Source organism: Hemitrygon akajei, chromosome 17 (assembly GCF_048418815.1).
Source record: "Hemitrygon akajei chromosome 17, sHemAka1.3, whole genome shotgun sequence".
In the NCBI taxonomy this organism is placed as follows: Eukaryota; Metazoa; Chordata; class Chondrichthyes; order Myliobatiformes; family Dasyatidae; genus Hemitrygon; species Hemitrygon akajei.
In genome coordinates, this window is record NC_133140.1 from 28,373,046 (window position 1) to 28,393,753 (window position 20,708).

At 38.5% G+C, this 20,708-nt stretch overlaps 1 protein-coding gene across 3 annotated transcripts in view; it reads left to right on the forward strand.

Moving 5' to 3' along the window:
* The first annotated feature begins 2,968 nt into the window (after positions 1-2,968).
* slc12a3 (solute carrier family 12 member 3) overlaps positions 2,969-20,708 on the forward strand; it is a 68,542-nt gene continuing 50,802 nt past the window's right edge. For all 3 annotated transcript variants that reach the window (XM_073069829.1, XM_073069830.1, XM_073069831.1), the window contains exons 1-8: positions 2,969-3,315; positions 5,277-5,408; positions 7,282-7,357; positions 10,102-10,197; positions 10,877-11,016; positions 13,064-13,174; positions 17,746-17,857; positions 19,215-19,345. In XM_073069829.1, coding sequence (XP_072925930.1) covers positions 3,004-3,315; positions 5,277-5,408; positions 7,282-7,357; positions 10,102-10,197; positions 10,877-11,016; positions 13,064-13,174; positions 17,746-17,857; positions 19,215-19,345 — 1,110 coding nt within the window. In that variant the 5' untranslated portion in view covers positions 2,969-3,003. The remainder of the gene's footprint in view (positions 3,316-5,276; positions 5,409-7,281; positions 7,358-10,101; positions 10,198-10,876; positions 11,017-13,063; positions 13,175-17,745; positions 17,858-19,214; positions 19,346-20,708) is intronic.

Here is a 20,708-nt window from a genome sequence, read left to right on the forward strand (position 1 = left end):
AAAAGTCTGCCATGTCACTTTTTTTTCTTGAATTCTCTGACTCGAGAATCAGCAACAAACTCTTCCCTCACCAATGAGAAAGAAAGAGCAGACATTTACTGAGTATCCGCTGTTCCTGATTATACAGCAACTTCCCCTATAAATCTACCTTCATCTCTGCACATTTGGGTTGTAAGTACCTCGCTTAAATGCTTGAAATTACATTGTAAATTGTTAATTCTGTTTAATGTAATTATTTTGTACCAAATTTCAAAAATCAGTTCTACTTTCTATGTTAAGTGCATTTGTATAAAATTGGAAGCATCTCTTTTGCAAAGCAGATAATACCAAATCAAAGTTGTATACCAAAGGTGTAAAATTAAACTTTATTATAATGAGCTGACTACGTTTGTTCCTTTGTAATGTAAAATTTTAATCAAATGTGAATAAACTTTGTATATAAATCCTGATTACCTGAAAATGTATATTTAATTGAGTTTCACTGCCTACAATTAAGTTAATAACAGTTGGAAATCATCACTTTTGTAACATTTCCTAAGATTTTATATCAAAATGACACATTTGTTTTGTAACCGCAAACACGAGGAAATCTGCAGATGCTGGAAATTCAAGCAACACACACAAAATGCTGGTGGAACACAGCAGGCCAAACAGCATCTATAGGAAGAAGTACAGTCGACATTTTGCGTCGAGACCCTTCATTGTGACTAACGGAAAAAAGAGATAGTAAGAGATTTGAAAATGGGAGGGGGAGGGAGACCCGAAATGATAGGAGAAGACAGGAGGGGGTGGGATGAAGCTAAGAGCTGGAAAGTTGATTGGCAAAAGGGATACAAGGCTGGAGAAGGGGGAGTATCATAGGACACAAGGCCTTGGAAGAAAGAAAGGGAGAGGGGAGAACCAGGTTGAGGAGGATGGAGAATGGGCAAGGAGTTATTATGAGAGGAAAAAAAATTAAAAATTAGGGATGGGATAAGAAGGAGAGGAAGGGCATTAACAGAAGTTAGAGAAATCAATGTTCATGCCATCAGGTTGGAGGCTACCCAGACGGAATATAAGGTGTTGTTCCTCCAACCTGAGTGTGGCTTCATCTCAACAGTAGAGGAGGCCATGGATAGACATATCGGAATGGGAATGAGATGTAGAATTTAAATGTGTGGCCACTGTGAGATCCTGCTTCCTCTGGCGGACAGAGCGTAGGTGTTCAGTGAAACGGTCTCCCAGTCTGCGTCGGGTCTCACCAATATATAAAAGGCCACACCAGGAGCACCGGGCGCAGTATATTTGTAAGTTCTGTTATCTTAGTAAATACTTAATGCTTATCAAGTTGAAAATATATTTGCAGAATAATGCTTCAGAAGTGGAAAAGTTTTTTCACTAGTCTGTCAGAGGTGGGAGGTTTGGGGGGAGGTGAGATATATCATTATTCACAACATGGTAATACAGAGCTGAAAGGAAATAGTTGCTTAAGTATCCATTTCGTTAGAAATATTACAGTATCTCTATTTATCTGACTCTTGATCATGAAATTCTAAAGCCACATGTATTGAATATACAGAATAAATTATCCATGACTTCATTTTGTTGCTATGTAATTCAACTTAGTTCAGTGCCAGTTTCTATGCTATATGTTTGCTTATAACAGTACCTGGAAATTATTAGACATTAAAATTTAAATTGATTCCTTCCGTCATTACACATTTTAAAATTATGATTTCTTGTATCCTATTTCTCCTAAAGAAACACATGAAATGCAGTTCTATTTATGCCCAATGAGAACTGCAGTGTGTTAACTTCTTATGAGAAGTAGTCATATTAGAACACTCACAAAATGCTGGAGGAACTCAACAGGTCAGGGAGTCTCTATGGAGAGGAGAGGAATAAACAACTGATGTTTCAGGCTGAGACCCTTCATCAGGATTCTAATAATTATTCTTGGAACGCCCATAATGGTTTAATGGAGTTCATAGTCTATCTTCTGCCACTTGACTAAATGGCCAAGTGTATTAAATATTTAATTGGAGAACTTGGTATGACTGGGTTTAAAAGGAGGAAGCCAAGTTCTGCCAATTCTTCACTTCCTGTTGACAGACCATTACTTAATTCAATGTGTTACTTGGAGGGTGAAACCAATACATCAGCATGTTGTGTGATGACTTCCTGCTGTTCTATGGAATAGACTGAGTCCACATGCATGGACACAGTATAGTTATCTGTAGCAAATGCAGGCATGTATATGATATTATTGAAATCTTGGCTCCTGCCATCCTGCAGCCAGTCATTCTGCGCAAGGGTAACTTGTTCCTTAACAAAAATCAAATGTGCTTCATTCTGAGAGATGTGAAACTCAGTTTACAATTTGATTTCTTCAGATCAAAAAGAGCTCCCCAAAATGGAATATTGACTGATGGCAATAGGTACTTCATTGGATGAACAATAATTTGGGGCTAACCAAAGTAGTATTTTGGGAAGGGCATCTTCCACTTTGCTGAAATCCATGGCTGCTTTGCACCTCTCAAACCAAAGAGTGCTATTCCATCTGGTTGTAGTTTTGTTTTCATTATCATATTTACCTCTGCCTCACTAAACAAATTTTGCTTGGCATTATTTAATCAACGATTCATTTGGTTGCCTCCGAATTTTTCCTGAGGCTGGTCGCTTATTCTACTGTGTATTATGTAAATTGCTTCCATTCTGTGTTGTAAAAAGTTTAAACTTTGGCCTCTACTGGTTTTCCAGGTCAAGTTGTGTGAGTAGGTTTTTTTTTTAATTGGAATGAACAAAAATTTCTGCTGACCTTTGTAATAAACTTACTTCCATTCTGCTGACCTTTGTAATAAACCTTTTTCCGGTTACTATGCCTGGGGTACTGGTCCACTTAATTTACTAGCACCATTACGTGCCTGTTCCTGTCTGCTGTAGGTTTCTCACATATAAAAGACCTGCAGTAAAGCTTCAGCTATCATTATTTCCTCAAGCTGTCACATAGCTGGACCCTGTTCAATGGCAGATCCCGTAAGCTCTGTGAAGTCTCCCAGCTCAGAAACTGAAGCTATCTCCCATGGCAGGTTCACCATCAGTACTCTGATTGGCAACGAAGAGGACAACATGAGCATCTGCCGCCAGCCTGGGCTCACTGACACCAGCTTCATTTCCTCCAATAACCTGACTCAAAACAGCAATTTTTACTTCAGGACTTTTGGCTACAACACTCTGGATGTTGTGCCCTGTTGCGAATATTATGCCAACACACAGACTGCAGGAGAGGAGAGGAGAAACAGACCGACCCTAGCAGATCTGCGCTGCTACGTGATGGTAAGAGGGTCCACACCCAGTCCATAATGACTTGTGCTCTTCCTTCAATTCACCTGTACATAATAAATACCATTTTGTTTGGACCTGATTCTAATCAGTGTAGACCATTCACACACCACAGGATGTATCTTCAATACGCTCTGTTCCTTAAAGTTCGTTTGAATTTACCTCATATTTTAAAATTCATCAAGTTCAGATGAAAGATTTCTTTCGAATACTGCACACCCTACTCAGTTTTTTAAAACATCGCACATGAGCTCAAAGCATATGTTTTTAATAATGCACCTTTTTAAATTTGTTAATACTTTTTCCCCCTTCAGAATCTTCGGGCAACCCTAATTTCAACCATTTTTTAAAAATACATTGTTGTATAAAGTCTCGCTGTTTCAGTCTAATGTTAGTCTTCTAAACATTAGACTCAGATCCGCAGGTCTATTTCAGCCTGTTGAAATGTTCCATTTCTAAAGGTACCTGAGTTTTACAGATCAAATTTTCTAGTCTTACCTGGCCATCTCAGGGTTTAGGGACACTAACTTTCAGCTACTATCCTGTGATGGTGCTGTTTAAAATATAGTTCAGAATGCTAGATGCAGAACAACTTGTGTTTAGGGACTATCATTTAATTAGTAAATTGTTATTCTGAAATGTGCAATGTTGTTATTGAAGATAAAATTGAGCAAAATAAAGCATTCAGCTCCTCAAAAATTGAGACTGAGCAAGGGAAAAAATTGTCTTTGACATATTAGGGCATAGGATGAAGAACAAATCTGGATCTTAAAGAGAAATTCAGAAACTTCCAGCTGGTAGTGGCATCTACACCAGACTTCGAGGCGAGTGGTCCCAGATTCAAATTCAGCTGGCTCCTTGCATGCTTTCCATCGTGCTGGGTCGAGCATCCAGCTAGCAATTCGGTCTCATTTTAAAAAAGACAAATGCTAAAGAAACAACAACTTTGCCGCCCAATGCACCACAAGGGTGGAGAGGAGCTATAAACTGAATTTGATCAATTCAATTCTGACCTCTGTCTATGCAGTCTGCATGTACTCCTGGTGACTCCATGGGTTTAAAGTGGGTGTTTATTTCCTCCCACATCCCCAAGGCCTGGGGCTTGGTAGGTTAACTGGGTACTTGAAATTCTCACATTACGTATACGAGTGGCCAAGCTTTGCCGAGTGGGTGAAATCTGGCAAGAGTGAAAGAGTTTATGTAGAATAAGTGTACACAGGTGATTGATACTCAGCATGGTGAAAGGCCTGTTTGTATGGAGTGTGACCCATTGCTGCTTCAGCTTTGTCAATTGTGCAGTTGTGAGAACTCCATTTAAGCATAAAAAATTAAAATGAGGTGTGCTGGTAGGTGAAGAATGATATTGGGTGAATCATTCCAAACAGAGCAAGTAGCAAGCCATTGTTTTTTTTAATTGTTTTTGGCATAAAAGCAAAGCTGTAGTCGGCAGCCCATGAGTTCATGGAGGCTCTGGGTATGTTTGGATCTGACAATCTCATATGCAAGGAAATAGTTAACAAGCTACAGAGATGGAGCTGAGGCCAATCTTGAATGAATTCATGAATTATTTAATGGATTAATAATCCCCCTACCCAGAAGGAGCTAGTTGAGGTGGGCATAACCTTGTGTCATCTTGTGATTGTAACTGAACAATGTGTTGTTCTAAATAAGATACAGTCTTATTTGGAGCCATGAAGTTGTCCAAAATGGGTCAAAGTAAGAACACAAAATGTATATGGTAGATTCAGAAGCAGCAGGCTTATATTTTAGATAATACTCTGATCAGTATTTCCCGATAGTAGTTCACATTTTGAATCTTTGCATTTTTTTTTGTTTTAAGTGTGTATTAAGGATGGAATATAGTACAACCATAATTCTGTGCTTGGAGCCCATGCATTGCATTACCAGATATACATGGATTTCTAAATTATTGCTGTGGTTCTTTTGCTTTCCAGGACACAGAGCAGGTTTCACCTCCCTTGCAGGAAAGTGAAACGAATGATGAACTTGGCAAAAGGGAGGGACGGGTACTAAGCAATAAGGTTTTAGAGAAACCCGTCCGATTTGGTTGGATAAAAGGTGTAATGGTATGTACTCTTTCTTTCCAAAACGACTACTCTATATCACAGTGCATGAGGGTATTATTTGCTATAATGATTTTTTTTCCTCCACAGTCAATTGGGTTCTAATATTTGCAAGCAATAGGTGGTAAAGTCATTCTCTGACAGCATAGCACATATTTGTACAATTTTCATGTGTTATAGTGAAACGATCAGTCCTTGCCTGGTTATGTTATCAGTGTTCCATTATAATCTGCGGTGACATGACAAACTGAAAAAAGATGAGCAATTTTTTTAACTGTGTGTTCAAGGATTAATTTGATTGTTCATCAGTCCAAAATTGGCATTTTTCTAGACATTCATGGAGAATATATTAATGCACTTTAAGATTGTTTTTTGCTTTTAGAGAGAGGAACAGATTTTGTCTTGGACTGCATCAGATAATGTGTCAGTAGTGGAATAATATCAGTTCAGGCTTCTCCATAGTTGTGAGAAGACTAACATTATGTATTCTTAGCAAATTCAGCCAACATTTTATACGTTCCAGGTGTCAAAATTTTCTCTTAGTGTTGACAAGAAATCAGCAAATGCATTCTTCCAGTGTTTCAGAAAATAGATGACAGCTCTCAATCCTCGTTTTTGAGCATCACTGTGATGTTGTCTGTCCTTTTTGGCAGTTAACTCAGCAAATGCAGTAGCATTCAGTTGCGGTCTGTTTATGTACTCTTTAACAAAGTCAAGCATTCTAGCAAGGATTAATGTAGATGTCAAGTCTGAGAAATGGGGGAAGAAGCTTTACAGCAAAATCAGCCAAAAGACAAGTCATCGTTCAATAGCTGATACATGATAGGGTACAATTCACACGAATCAATTCTTAATCTGTATAATGGATGAATTTGTATCCAGTTGGATCATTATAGTACTATTTTTAACACAGTTTTCATAATGAACAAAGTGGTTAATGATCTTTGCAATCGTGTGGATGATTTAAAATGTGGTTGCTGTAATTATGTTGAAGCTGGTAGCAGTTTGTGGGTGTTGGTACATACATGGTTAAATGCAGAAACCTGGGAGGTGTGGTGCAGCAGACTGCAGTATTATAGCCCCCACAAATGGAATCCACTGCTTTGTCAAGAAATTTGATTATGTGCACAATATTCTTGCTGCAAAATTGACTGGAAAATATAACACTTTGTTAAATGGTGTTGCATTCTGTGCATATCTTAATTAATATACTAAAATAGCTCTAACAAACTAAATTTGAGTGGAGTTTGCTTCAGTCAGTGAATTATTTTTTAAAAGTGTTTGAACTTTCTTTTGCGTGTACAACTTTCTACCATTATCTCATATGATAGGCTTTAAAGCTAATGTTCAACAAAGTTGGGCAAATTTAAAAGTCAGCTGGAGGTCCTATACTGATACTTTGTTTGGATCTGAACTAAATTGTTGCCTATCCAAATAATCTAAGAATTCCTCAATATTAATTATTCATTCAATTTGACAATACAGTTGATGCTAAATATTGCAGATCTCTTTTAACAGGCATCTGATTCAATTAAGGTTAGAAACTGGAAAATCTGTGCCAGAGAGACCAGTGATTTTTTTTGTGTCTGAGGTCAGTGTCAAACACACCAGTAACCAGAAAATCATATTGACGTTCATTTGTCAAACCTTCACATGAGAATTCTTAATATGTTTTACCATAAACTTGTATCTTAAATTATTTTTTTCAGGCAAGACATTAGGGAGCAGTAATTCAATTGATAGCATCTGGTAACAACATATAATAAACTACATAGAGATTACATTTTGCACATCATAGTAATCTTAACCTTATTGACTGGAATATGGAAGTCTTTTTAAATGCATTTGCTATAATTATTATTGTTTTCCTACTTAGGTTCGATGTATGCTGAATATCTGGGGAGTTATTCTGTATTTACGGCTATCTTGGATTACTGCACAGGCTGGAATAGGCAAGTGAACATTTGTGTTAAGAGATTCAGCGCCAACAGAGTCAACACTGACCATTAAGTTTTAATTTTACCATTGCTAAATTAATTCCCATTTTATTCTAATTTTCTCCTCAACTTCCCCCAGATTCTACCACTAACCTACACACTGGGGACAAGTCTACCAGCTCTCATATCTTTGGGGTGAAGATTAAGCCAGGGTCTCTGGTGCTGTGGGGCAGTGGGTCTACCAGCTCTGCCAATTTGCCAACATTGATTCAGTTGAAGTGTTTACTTTTTAAAATAGAGAGGTGTTTGAATGATTATTTGAATCTGTTTCATTGATAAAGCATTAAAATGCTTCAGTTTTGTTTACAATTTCCTTGTTTGCAAATATTTTCTTTTCCAATACTTTTATTAATTTACATATAAGAATACCCAGTACAAGAAAAATATATATATCAATACATTATACTAAATTGCATATAAAGACTCCTTACCCTATATTCATACAGATTGATTAATTCATAACATTGAAATATAGTAATTTTATTATATTAAAAAAATCTAACCCACTACCAAGACCGAAGCTGATTAGCAAGGGAAAAAAGAAAAAAAAATTAGTCATCATCTGTGCTTTAACAGCAAATCAAAGGTTTTGAAAATAATTCAGAAAAGGTCCCCACAATGTTTGAAAGTCTTGACCAGATTCAGAGATTGAACTTCGAATCTTCTCTAAATTTAATCATGACATCACATCACGTAACCATTGGGTGTGAATAGGAGGGGTCGCATCTTTCTATTTAAGCAAGAGCATCCTTCTGGCCATGAGAGAAATAAAAGCCAAAATGTGCAAGTCAGATAACTCCAAAATAATATCCTTTCCTCCAACAATACCAAATAAAGCAGTCAAAGCATTAGGCTTAAAGTTTACTTTGAAAAGTATTGAGAAAGTTTAAAATACTTCTTTCCAATATTTTCCAAGACTCAGACATGTCCAAAACATATGAATGAGTGAAGCTTCTCCATTATTACATTTATCACAATACGGAGATATATCTAAATAAAAACGAGACAATATTTTAACAATTAATTACTCCGCAGAGACTGTGATACGAGGATGACATTCTTGAGTGTTTCTCACACTAAAACAGAAATTACAGCTATGGAATAATGTTATATTGTGTCATGATGTTTACTGAATATTCTTATAAATGATTTATTTCTTTTAAAATGTATTTTAAAATAGTTTCACTGGCTCCCTTGGGTCAGCGTGAATGTGGTGCATTATTCACAAAATGATCTTTGCTCCTTGCTGAGATGGTCACTTTGACCCTTTAATGCCTTGAATTAGCAGAAAATTAGTTGGGATCACCGTCCAACAAATCCATGATTCGCCTGTGTTTCATGAGGACAGGGCAGGACTGAACTCAGCTGGGATATGCCTGTGCACATTGAATGAGTTCTGCCTTAATGAGAATTAAAGTAGAACCAGCTTTGTGAAATAAAGGATCAAGAATCAACTTTATTTGCCAGATATGAACACTCACTTTCGTAGTTATCAACTTGATACAACTTTGCAACATCCAAACTTGTAACAATGTCCGAATATCACCTCATATGATGTAATGTCGTTGAGATGTTTTATTACATTAAAGTCAAGTCACTTTTATTGTCATTTCGACCATAACTGCTGGTACAGTGCATAGTAAAAATGAGACAACGTTTTTCAGGACCATGGTGTTACATGACACAATACAAAAACTAGTCTGAGCTACGTAAAAAAACAACACAGAAAAAAAACCAACTACACTAGACTACAGACCTACCCAGGACTGCATAAAGTGCACAAAAACAGTGCAGGCATTACAATAAATAATAAAAAGGACAATAGGGCAGTAAGGTGTCAGTCCAGGCTCTGGGTATTGAGGAGTCTGATAGCTTGGGGTAAGAAAATGGTTAATTATTGTAACTTGTTGATATTATGTGACCACAGTTTAATCTCATGTGTGAGGAACACATTTGTGGAAGGAATGGAAGCCTACATGTTGGTAGGATTTAAAGAGACGGTTATCAGAATTGGGAGATAAATTAATGAGGTCATCACTTCATTAGCAGCTAAACTAAATGTTAGGGAAAAATAAAGAGAAGCAAACAATGTTCAAGTGAGCACCCCAGCCGAGCGGCCTTTGTGTTAAGTTTTCACTAAGTGTTGTCATCTGTACCACTCAATGATACTCTTATCCTGGACCAATATCGCAACAGGTACCTCCTGTGCATAATAAAGTGGCCACTGAGTGTATGTCTGTGGACTTCTGCAGCTGTAGTCCATCCACTTCAAGATTCGACGTGTGCGTTCAGAGAAGTTCTTCTGCACCACACTGTCGAAAGGTGTGGTTATTTGAGTTGCTGTCGCTTTCCTGCCAGCTTGAACCAGTCTGGCCATTCTCTGACCTCTCTCATTAACAAGGCATTTTTAAATCACTTACTCGTAGATCACATTTTTTCCCCATTCCGATGTTTTGTCTGTGCAACAACTGAAGCTTTTGATAATATCTTCATGCTTTTATGTGTTGAGTCGCTGTCAAGTGATTGGCTGATTAGATATTTGTGTTAACGAGCATGTGTGTGGCCACTGAATGTATTTCAAGCAAGCTAAAATCAATTAAGCTATTTTGAAGCCTAGCTACAGGTATTTTGAAGCACTGAATATTTTCCAATTGTGATATAAACACCAATAACATTGATTTTGTTTGCTTCCATTACAGCTTTGACATGGTTAATCATCTTAATGTCTGTAGTTGTAACTAGCATCACAGGTTTATCCATATCAGCAATATCTACTAACGGCAAGGTCAAATCAGGTATACTTTGTTTACTTTTCATTGGTTACTGCAATCTCAGCTAGTAGAATTTATACTGCTCTTTTAAATTTAAAAGTCGATGTTGGTTAGTAAATGTGAATTGTTGAAGGGAAGAGTATGGACAGTTGATCTTCGATTGAGCTGGAAGTTCTGAAAGGTCTATAATGGGTGTCAGCAGGACAGCATTGGAATAGTCAGGTCTGAAGTTGACAGCCTCGCGTATGAGGTTATTGCCATCAAAGGGGAGGGAAAACAGGTGCAATTCAATCATTACTGTGATGGGGGTTATGGAGTTGGATTAAGGTTGAACAGGATGCTGCTTCAGATTAAACCTTTCTATGATTAGCAGTTAAAGGGCCTTGGTTAATAGGAGAAAGAAGTGGATTTCATGAACCAAATTTTGGAGCTCTAATGTGAGGAGAATGGAGGATTGGGTTGCTGTGACTAGGTTTAATTTCATGTAAATGTTAATAGTCCAAATGGCCTTTCCTTTTTTAAAAGTCAGCATTCTTCACTATTTAAGATCTGAACCATAGGGAAGGGAAGCACTGAAGACAGGGTCACTTGAGCATGTTGCAAGGTCTACATAAATTAAAAGCCAAATTCTGACATAGCCAGGAATCTTTCATTCCTGTGAAAATCATTTTTCATTCCTCTGCTCTTTGTTGCTATTTTTCAGGTGGAACGTATTTCCTCATCTCCAGGAGCCTTGGACCAGAGCTTGGAGGCCCTATTGGTCTCATTTTTGCCTTTGCAAATGCAGTGGCAGTTGCTATGCACACTGTAGGCTTTGCTGAAACTGTAAAAGACCTCCTTATTGTAAGTTAAGCTGCTTTAAACATATTCCCATAAGCTTGATGATCCCATTCAAGGCCATTCTCAAAATTAATGAGCACAGGACTGCCTTTACAGTGACTGAAACTACAGTGGGATCAGCACTTCTACTTCTTCGTTTTTCCAGGGTGAAGCATTGTCCAGTTTGCAATGCACTCTGAATGCTGGAGAAAGTCACAGGTTCTTTATATCTGAGGACAGCAGAATTTATCTTATTCTCCTCCTGCTTAGTTCAAAATAAATTAACTATCCAAATATGTATACCATATGCAACTTTGAGATTTCATGCAGCCAGCCAGAAGAAAACAAAGAAATAAAACAGAATCCAAGAAAAACAAGATGAATATCTAATGTGCAAATGAGGACTAATCATGCAAATAATAAGAAAAATGTAAACCAGTAATACTGAGAATACGAGCTACAGAGTCCCCAAAAGTGAGTCCACAGGCTGCGGAGTTTGTTTGGTGTTAGGCTACTGAAACCCAGCAGACCCGACTCCTGCACCCGAACCTGGCAGCATGGACCCAAGAGTCCTTCACCTTCTGCCTGGTAATAGTAGCAAGAAGCGAGGGAGGCGGGTGAAACACAGGCAGACAGAATGGATTCAGATGGGGACTGAGCTGGCACAGAGCAATGGGGCTGAACCTTGGTTCATCTCCGCTCTCAGGTCTTTATACTTTAATCTGGCTTGATGCTTTAGTTGGGGCTCTCCCTTCTGATAGCGATAGCCAACATTCATCTGCCTGCAAGGTGCTGTATCTGCGCTCCTGAGAGTCAAGCTCACAGAATCCTTCAGGAGGCTGTAAAATCACTAGTTTGTTTAAATGGTATGGGGTGCTATTTCAAAACTTGTGTCACAGATGGTTCTGCTCATACCAAATCAAAAGATTATCCTTGTACCTCGTATCGACCAGGAGCTCGAATTAGCTTATTTTTGGTCACAAATTGAAACTGCATTTTTCAGCAGGATTTGTTAATTAAAGACTGCTGCCCACACTTGGTGATACTTATATTGCACTTGAGGAAAGTTAGCATAGTAATTGCAAAGGGGACAAATACTATTTTTAGTCGCACAATTGTGGTTTGTAATTTTTAGTAAGTTGTTGACAGGATTTGGAATTCTCCTTTTGATCTGACATGATGCACAATGTTCTGTAGATTAGCTCCAAAGAATCCTACTTCACTATATTTTATATTTAGAAAATGAGACAGTTAAATGTGAAACTAGTTGTGGAGGCTGATTACTTTTTCAAGATATGCCATCCATCTGTGTTTTAAATTCTTCTTAATCAGAAACTTTTGAAAACCATAGTAAAATGAAATGTGCAATGAGAAATTTTAAAAGCAATTTTTATTGCAAACTTTAACCTCTAGCTTTATTTTTCTATAATTCTTTATTATTTATAATTGTTGAATGTTGTTTTGTTGTACCTTGTGCTAATGCACGACAGCAAAATCCTGTATACATTACTGATAAAGTTCATCCTGATCCTCCATCCTTTCTAAAAAAAAAGATCTGATATCACCAAAAATGAACTTAAAAATATAGTGCAGTAAAAGGTAAAATTGTAACTTGCCTTATCCTGGCATTCTTCCTCACTGCCATAAAATCTTGTTGAAATAAATGAACTCGTGGTCTGAATGCTAGGATGCTGCAGTAAGTTTATGCTCTGGAGTCTGTGCAGAATGCACTAAATAGCATGGTTTGGCCTTCCACTTTTGGGTGCATGTATCTTCTGACATTTGCATGGGCAAATAGTCACTGTGAAACACTGGCAATTTTCAGGCTTCAGAGTTTCATTCCTTGCCAAAATAGAACTATGTATGGTACTCTTTTGCAGTTCTGTACAGCTGACTTTGCCTCCAGAACTCCCAGTAGTTCCAAATTGAAATCATGTGTACTGAATTTATGCAATGCTTTTGTTATTAACTGGGTAAGAAAATTATTCCACAGTATCTAAAATTGCATTATTTCTATAATCTCTCATTCCTTTATGTGGAACTCCCATTAATTTAGATTTATTTTTAACAGGAGCACAGTGCAACAATTGTGGATCCCACAAACGATATCCGGATTATTGGAGTCATAACAGTCACAGTGCTGCTCGGGATTTCACTGGCTGGGATGGAATGGGAAGCAAAGGTAAGGTCACAGAAACAAACTTTACACAAATAAATCCCAAATGCGCTCACATAGAATCTGGCTACCATAGTTGTGATTTTCCGAAGCAAAATCTTAGATTTTGGAGAATTACCGGAGAATTGGAAAACTGCTAGTGCGTACTTTTACTCACAAAGGGAGATTTTTATAAAGTAGTTATCAGCCAACTAACCAAATATCTTTGGAAATGCAAGGAAAGCAAATGCTGGAATCTGGAGCAACAATTTGCTCAGGAGCTCAGGGTGAGTATCTGTGCATAGGGGATGCAGAATCAAAAACGGTGGCAAATACAGTACTCAGTGTTAATCTCAATGCATGGAGTATGAGAAATAAGGTGGATGATCTTGTTGCACTATTACACATCATCAGGTATGATATTGTGTCTATCAATGAATCGTGGCTGAAGGATAGTTGTACTTGGGAGCTGAATTTCCAAGGTTACATGTGGTATCTGAGGGATAGGAAGGTAGGCAGAGGGGGTGGTGTGGCTCTGATGGTAAAGAATGGCATCAAATCAGTAGAAAGATGTAGCATAGAACCTGAAGATGTTGAATCCTTGTGCATTGAGTTAAGAAACTACAAGGGTAAAAGGACCTAGATGGCAGTTACATACTGATCTCCTAACAGTAGCTGGGATGTGGACCACAAATTACAACAGGAAGTAAAAAAAGTGTGTAAAGAGGGCAATGTTATGACAGTCGTGGGAGAATTCAACATGCATGTCGATTGGGAAAATCAGGTTGGACATGGATCTCAAGAGAATGAGTTCGTTGAATGCCTATGAGATGGATTTTTGGAGCAGTTTGTCATTGAGCGTACTTGGGGATCAGCTGGGTTGGGTGTTATGTAATGAACCGGAGGTGATTAGGGAGCTTAAGGTAAAAGAACCCTTAGGAAGCAATGATTGCAATATGATTGAGTTCAGCTTGAAATTTGATAGGGAGAAAGTAAAGTCTGATGTAGCTGTATTTCAGTGGAGTGAAGGAAATTACAGTGGTATGAGAGAGGAGTTGGCCAAAGTAAGTTGGAAGGAGATGCTGGCAGGGATGACAGCAAAGTAACAATGGTGTGAGCTTTTAGGAAAAATGAGGAATGTGCAGGATAGATGTATTCCAAAAAGGAAGAAGTACTCAGATGGCAAAATAATGCGACTGTGGCTGACAAGGGAAGTCAAAGCTAATGTAAAAACAAGAGAGGACATATAACAAAGCAAAATTTATTGATAAATAGAGGATTGAGAAGCTTTTAAAACGCTATAGAGAGTAACTAAGAAACATCAGGTGAGAAAGATGAAATATCAAAGCAAGGTAGCAAACAATATCAAAGTGGATAGTAAAAGCTTTTTCAATATGTAAAAAACGAGATGAGAGTGGATTAGGACCACTAGAAAATGAGGCCCGAGAAATAATAACAGGGGACAAGGAGATGGCAGATGAACTAAATGAGTATCTTGCATCAGTCTTCACTGTGGAAGACACTAGCAGTGTGCCAGATATTGAAGGGTGTGAGGGAAGAGAAGTTGGTGCAGTTACTATTACACGGGAGAAGGTGCTCAAAAAGCTGAAAGACCTAAGGGTAGATGAGTCACTTGGACCAGAGGTAGCGGCAAAGATTGTGGAGGCGTTAGTAACGATCTTACAAAAATCATTGCCAAAAGCTGGAAGATTGCAAATGTCGCTCTCCTCTTTAAGAAAGAAGGAAGGCAGCAGAAAGAAATTATAGATAGTTAGCTTGACCTCAGTGGTTGGGAAAATGTTGGAGTCAATTGTTAAGGATGAGGTTATGGAGTATTTGGTGAGAACGCATGGTTTCCTTAAGGGAAGATCTTACCTGATGAACCTGTTGGAATTCTTTGAGGAGATTACAAGTAGGCTAGATAAAATGGATGCAGTGGATGTTGTATATTTGGACTTTCAGAAGGCCTTTGACAAGGAGCCACACATAAGGCTGCTTACTAAGTTAAGAGCCCGTGGAATTACAGAAAAGATGGGTAGAGCATTGGCTGATTGATAGGAGGCAGCGAGTGGGAATAAAAGGATCCTTTTCTGGTTGGCTGCCAGTGACTAGTGGTGTTCATCAGGGGTTGGTATTGAGACCACTTTTTATGCTATATATCAATGATTTAGATGATGGTATAGATGGCTTTGTTGCCAAGTTTGCAGATGATCTGAAGATTGGTGGAGGGACAGGTAGTGTTGAGGAAACAGGTAGGCTGCAGAAGGACTTAGACAGATTAGGAGAATGGGCAAGAAAGTGGCAAATGAAATACAATGTTGGAAAATGCATGGTCATGCACTTTGGTAGTAGAAATAAATGTGCAGACTATTTTCTAAACTAGGAAAAAATCCAAAAATCTAGGATGTAAAGGGAATTGGCAGTCATTGTGCAGAACACCCTAAAAGTTAACTTGCAGGTTGAGTCGGTGGTGAGGAAGACAAATGCAATGTTAGCTTTCATTAATTCATTCATTCAATGTTAGCGGTTTAGAATACAAGAGCAGGGATGTGATGCTGAGGCTTTATAAGGCAGCACTGGTGAGGCCTCACCTTGAGTATTGTGAACAGTTTTGGGCTCTTTCTCTAAGAAAAGATGTGCTGGCATTGGGGTAGGTTCAGAGGAGGTTCAGAAGGATGATTCTGGGAATAAAAGGGTTATCATATGAGGAACATTTGATAGCTCTGAGTCTGTACTCACTGGAATTTAGAAGGATGAGGGAGGGATGTCATTGAAAGGCCTAGACAGAGTAGTTGTGAAAAGGATGTTCCCCATAGTGGGGGAGTCTAGGACAAGAGGGTACAGGTTCAGGATAGAGGGGCATCTACTTAAAACAGATGCAGAGAAATTTCTTTAACCAGTGGCTAGTGAATTTGTGGAATTTATTGCCACAGGTGGCTATGGAGGCCTGGTCATTGGGTATTTAAGGCAGAGCTTGACAGGTTCTTGACTGGACTCAGCATCAAAGTGTATGGGGAGAAGGCCGTGGATTGAAGCTGAGGAAGGAATTTGATCAATCACGATTGAATGGCAGAGCAGACTCGATGGGCCAAATGGCCTAATTCTGCTCCTATTTCTTATGGTCTTAATGGAGTTAAGCAGTATCTGAGGGAGAAAGAAATTGTTTATGTTTGAGTTGAAACCCTTGAATCAGAACAAAGAGATCCTGATGCAGGGTATCGAGCTGAAGCATCAACAGTTCCCTTACCTCCACAAATGCTGCTCAGCCCACTTGAGTTCTTCCAGCAGATCGTTTGTTGAGCCTAGTATCTACTGTGGAGAAAATGTTCAAATCAATTGTTAAGCAAATAATTTCAGCACAATTGGGGGAAAAACACACTAGTGAATTAAGTAGCGTGGTCTTGGCTTCCTGAGGGAGAAATCATACCTGACAAATGTATTTGAGTTTTTGGAGAAGTTTCAACCAGAGTGGACAGAGGGGAACATTTAGTCTTCCAGAAGCCGTTCAATGAGATATCTCACAAAAGATTGTCGTAGTTTGGAACCTGTGCTATTGGATATGAGCATGGATGGAGGTGGGAAGTAGCTAGTGGGGAAAAAGAATCACTTTCAGGATGACAAACAATAACTAGTGTGGTTCTAGGGGGATCAGTGGTGGGGTCACAGCTGTTTAGAATATATATCTTGCACACAGGAAGGAACTAAAAAGAGCCAAATATGCAGACAACAGAAATAAGTGCAAAAGGGAGCTGCACAGAGGAGACCCAGTTCTCAGAGAGATATTGATACATCAGCGGGCAAAATAACCAGCAAATAGAATGTGGGGGGAAAATGTGAAATTGTTAATTATGGAAGAATAAAGGACCAATGTTTAATTGAAGAACTGCAAAAAGCTGCAGCATAAAGAGATTAGTGGCTCTTCGTGCACAACGGACGGACAAGCAATACATGAGTGCAACAGGCAGGAAGGAGAGTTGTCTTTTAGTTCAAGAGGATTGGAATGTAAAAGTAGAGAAGCTTCTAACTGCAACTATACAATTGTGAGACGCATCTAGGGCACCTCAAACAATTCCCCTTATTTGAGGAAAAAATTGGAAGTAATTCAGAGAAGAACCTGGGAATTGAAGTTTTAGACTACCCTGAGAAAGAGACTGTGACAATCTATTTCATCTGTGCCCTTTATGGCAGTATAAACCTCTCTAAGGTCCCTTAGGGAAGCAGCCCCTGCCTATCGAGTCTCTCCTTGCAACTCAAATGTTATTTTAAAAGTACTTCTATTCAGGTTGCTAGATAGAGCTGCATGCTGAAGCAATAAATTTCATCCAGGGAGGGAAAGCAAGGGATAATGTAGCAAGGTTTGATGGTTCCATATAATGGCCTCTTTTTAGCTTTTAAGTAACAGAATGAGGATTGGGCATTTAACAGCCATCACCAAATGAAAGGGGTATTTATTTTGTCAAAACCCAATGATCTGTGTACTGACAAATGGTGGTGAGCAGTGTGCTGCAAAAGGAATATGAGTGAACAGGAGCAAAATTAAATCACGCCTTGTTTTCTTTATTACATGGCAAACCCTCCTCTATTTTCCCTCCTGATAGGCACAAGTTGGCTTCTTCTTCGTGATCCTCGTGTCCCTTGCAAATTACATTGTGGGGACAATTATCCCACCGTCGATGGAGAAACAGGCCAAAGGCTACTTCAGTTATCGAGGTTCGTAAGATGAGGTGGCTTATTTTTAAACTATGTTTTATGATTGCAAAATCACAGTCAATTATTTCCTCTGAATTTAAGTATGGCCAATTTATTGAGCAGCCTCTTAACATGATACATTAGTACTTGATGTAATCTGTAGCTCTAGACCTCCCGTCTGCTCATTATCTTTCATTGTATATGGTGTTTAGGGTCATAGTTAAGAACACTACAGCACAGAAACAAGCCCTTTGGTCCATTTAGTCCGTGCTGAACTGTTAATCTGCCTAATCCCATCAACCTACACCCAGACCATAGCTCCTCATACCCATTATGTACCTATGCAAATTCCTCTTAAATGTTGAAAGAGAACCACTTGTGCAGGCAGCTCATTCCACACTCTCACCACCCTCTGAGTGAAGAAGTCCCCCCTTGTGTTTCTCTTAAACAATTCACCTTTCACCCTTAACTCATAACCTCTAGTTCTGCTCTCATCCAAATTCAGTGGAAAAAGCCTGCCATCATAAACCATATCTATACCCCTCATAATTTTGTATATGGTCCATCTATGAAATCTCCAATCATTCTCCTTCACTACTGTGAATTAATATTTTTGACAATGTTCGTTGTTTATGCTTATAGTGCAAATTGGGGAATATACTCAAATACAGCAAAATTAAATGAACCATTACTTCGATTAAGTTAATGCCTTCAGGAGAGCACAGGGAAATGTAATTTGAGATGCATGGCACAGACAACTTTAAGAGTTTAGGATTCAGTTTTCCATTTTAGCACCAGAGTGCTTTGATGAATCTGTAGTTTTAAATGTATTCTTCTCTGTTCACTGAGTGCAGTGGGTAAAATGAGTGATTTCAGATTGAAGCTTCCTTCCTCAGTGTCAGCAGCCCAGTTTTGATCCTGACCTCAGTGTTGTATGTGCAGAGTTAGCACATTCTCCCCCATGGTCCCGTGAGTTCCTTCAGGGGTACTCTGATTTCCATGCACGTGCCACATATTTGCAGATGGTAAATTGCCCTGGTGTAGGTAATTGGCAATCAAGAGCAGATGAAGGACACGCAAGAGAGAAGATGTAAGGATAAATGGAATAGGAGGGACGGGTGGACTGCTTTGCTGAGAGAGAGCACAAAGAGGGCATAAGAAAGCTTGTTCTGCTGCTAAAATCCACTCTTTGAAAAGCCTATTGCTCTTATCTTGGTAACTTCAAACAATCGCAAGCAATTTTGCAGTTTCTTAGAGTTTTACAATTGGTAGCAGTATCCAGTATAACATTCATCAGAAAACAAAATGAATTTGATTTTCCATTAAGAGATGTGGCGAATGAATTGGTTCAACCCTTGGTGCTGATTTTGCTTTGCAGGTGATATTTTTGTCCAAAACTTTTTGCCCAACTGGCGAGGTAAGGATGCGTCATTCTTTGGCATGTTTTCCATTTTCTTCCCCTCTGCGACTGGGATCCTGGCAGGTGCAAACATCTCCGGTGACTTGAAGGTAATTCAAAATGTAATGGCTTAATACAGAGGAATGGTTTCCTCAAGTCTCAACGATGTGCAGTTGATGTGAACATAATGCTCCCTTTTGTAATTTTTGTAAAGCTCATTTTCTTGATTTTTATCAGGAGGATACACCAGTGGCCTAGAGGGAAATTGTGGTTTTATGTTCTTCATGTTGTATTGGTAGCATTTTATAACAACTATGTGTTTGCTTTAAGATTTTGAGCATTGACTTTTGACCATTCATATTTGTTTGTGTAAATGTAGAGTTCACCAATGAGTTACTAATTCAGGAGTTGTGAGCAAAAAATAATGAAAAATATGGACACTATTGAATGTTATGAATATGCAGGTATTTTAATTGTCATTACCAATTTAGTTGTGATTTATTGTGAGAACAGGAATTTAATGCTTAGCCCAAAGTTTTTTTTTTCTTAAATTAAGGAAAAGCAAAATGCCTAGTTTGGTCAAATAATAATAATGACTGAAACACACCCCTGAACTGAGCCAAATATCAATCCACTTCAGTCCCTTTTTGAAAAGTAAACACGAGGAAATCTGCAGAGGCTGGAAATTCAAGCAACACACACAAAATGGTGGTGGAACACAGCAGGTCGGGCAGCATCTATAGGGAGAAGCACTGTCGACGTTTCGGGCCGAGACCCTTCATCAGGACTAACTGAAAGAAAAGATAGTAAGAGATTTGAAAGGGGGAGGGGGAGGGGGAGGGGAAATCACATTCTACACAGGCTTATAGTATGCCTGTGTAGAATGAATATAATCAATTGAGAAAGCAACACAAGACAGGATGAATTGAGCTAAACAAAGCTGGACCTGCTTATAGAGACAACAGTCTTTTCAAGTGTGATAGAACCAACCTGCAAATGATTTTTCAGACTACATTATTTCATTTGAATGCACTCACCAAACTTGAAGCCAAGTTGAAAGCCAATTGTGAAACTGTCATTACTTGAGACCTGATCTGACCTTGAACCAACCAGCAGTTCAAATACATTCAGGTCATTTTCAAAATGCAAGAAGGTGAATTCAAGTTCTTGATACCTATTGGAACCCAAGTCAATCAAATACAACCAGGTTGTGTGGGTTTAATTCTTGAAAGCAGAAAATATTTCACAGCAGTTTTGAGCAATTAGTTAAGCAACCATGGTTGCTGGTTAATATTAACTAATGTTCTTATTTCAAATGCAGTACTCCATCAGTCTCCAAATGTGTTCTATCTGTTAACCAAATTTGTCTTTCATCTGCACAAGTTCCTTAAACCCATTTTCAGTGCCATTTGTCTAAATCAGGAGTAGTAACAATAATTTGAGACACTCAAACTCCACTCTTATTATTGCTAT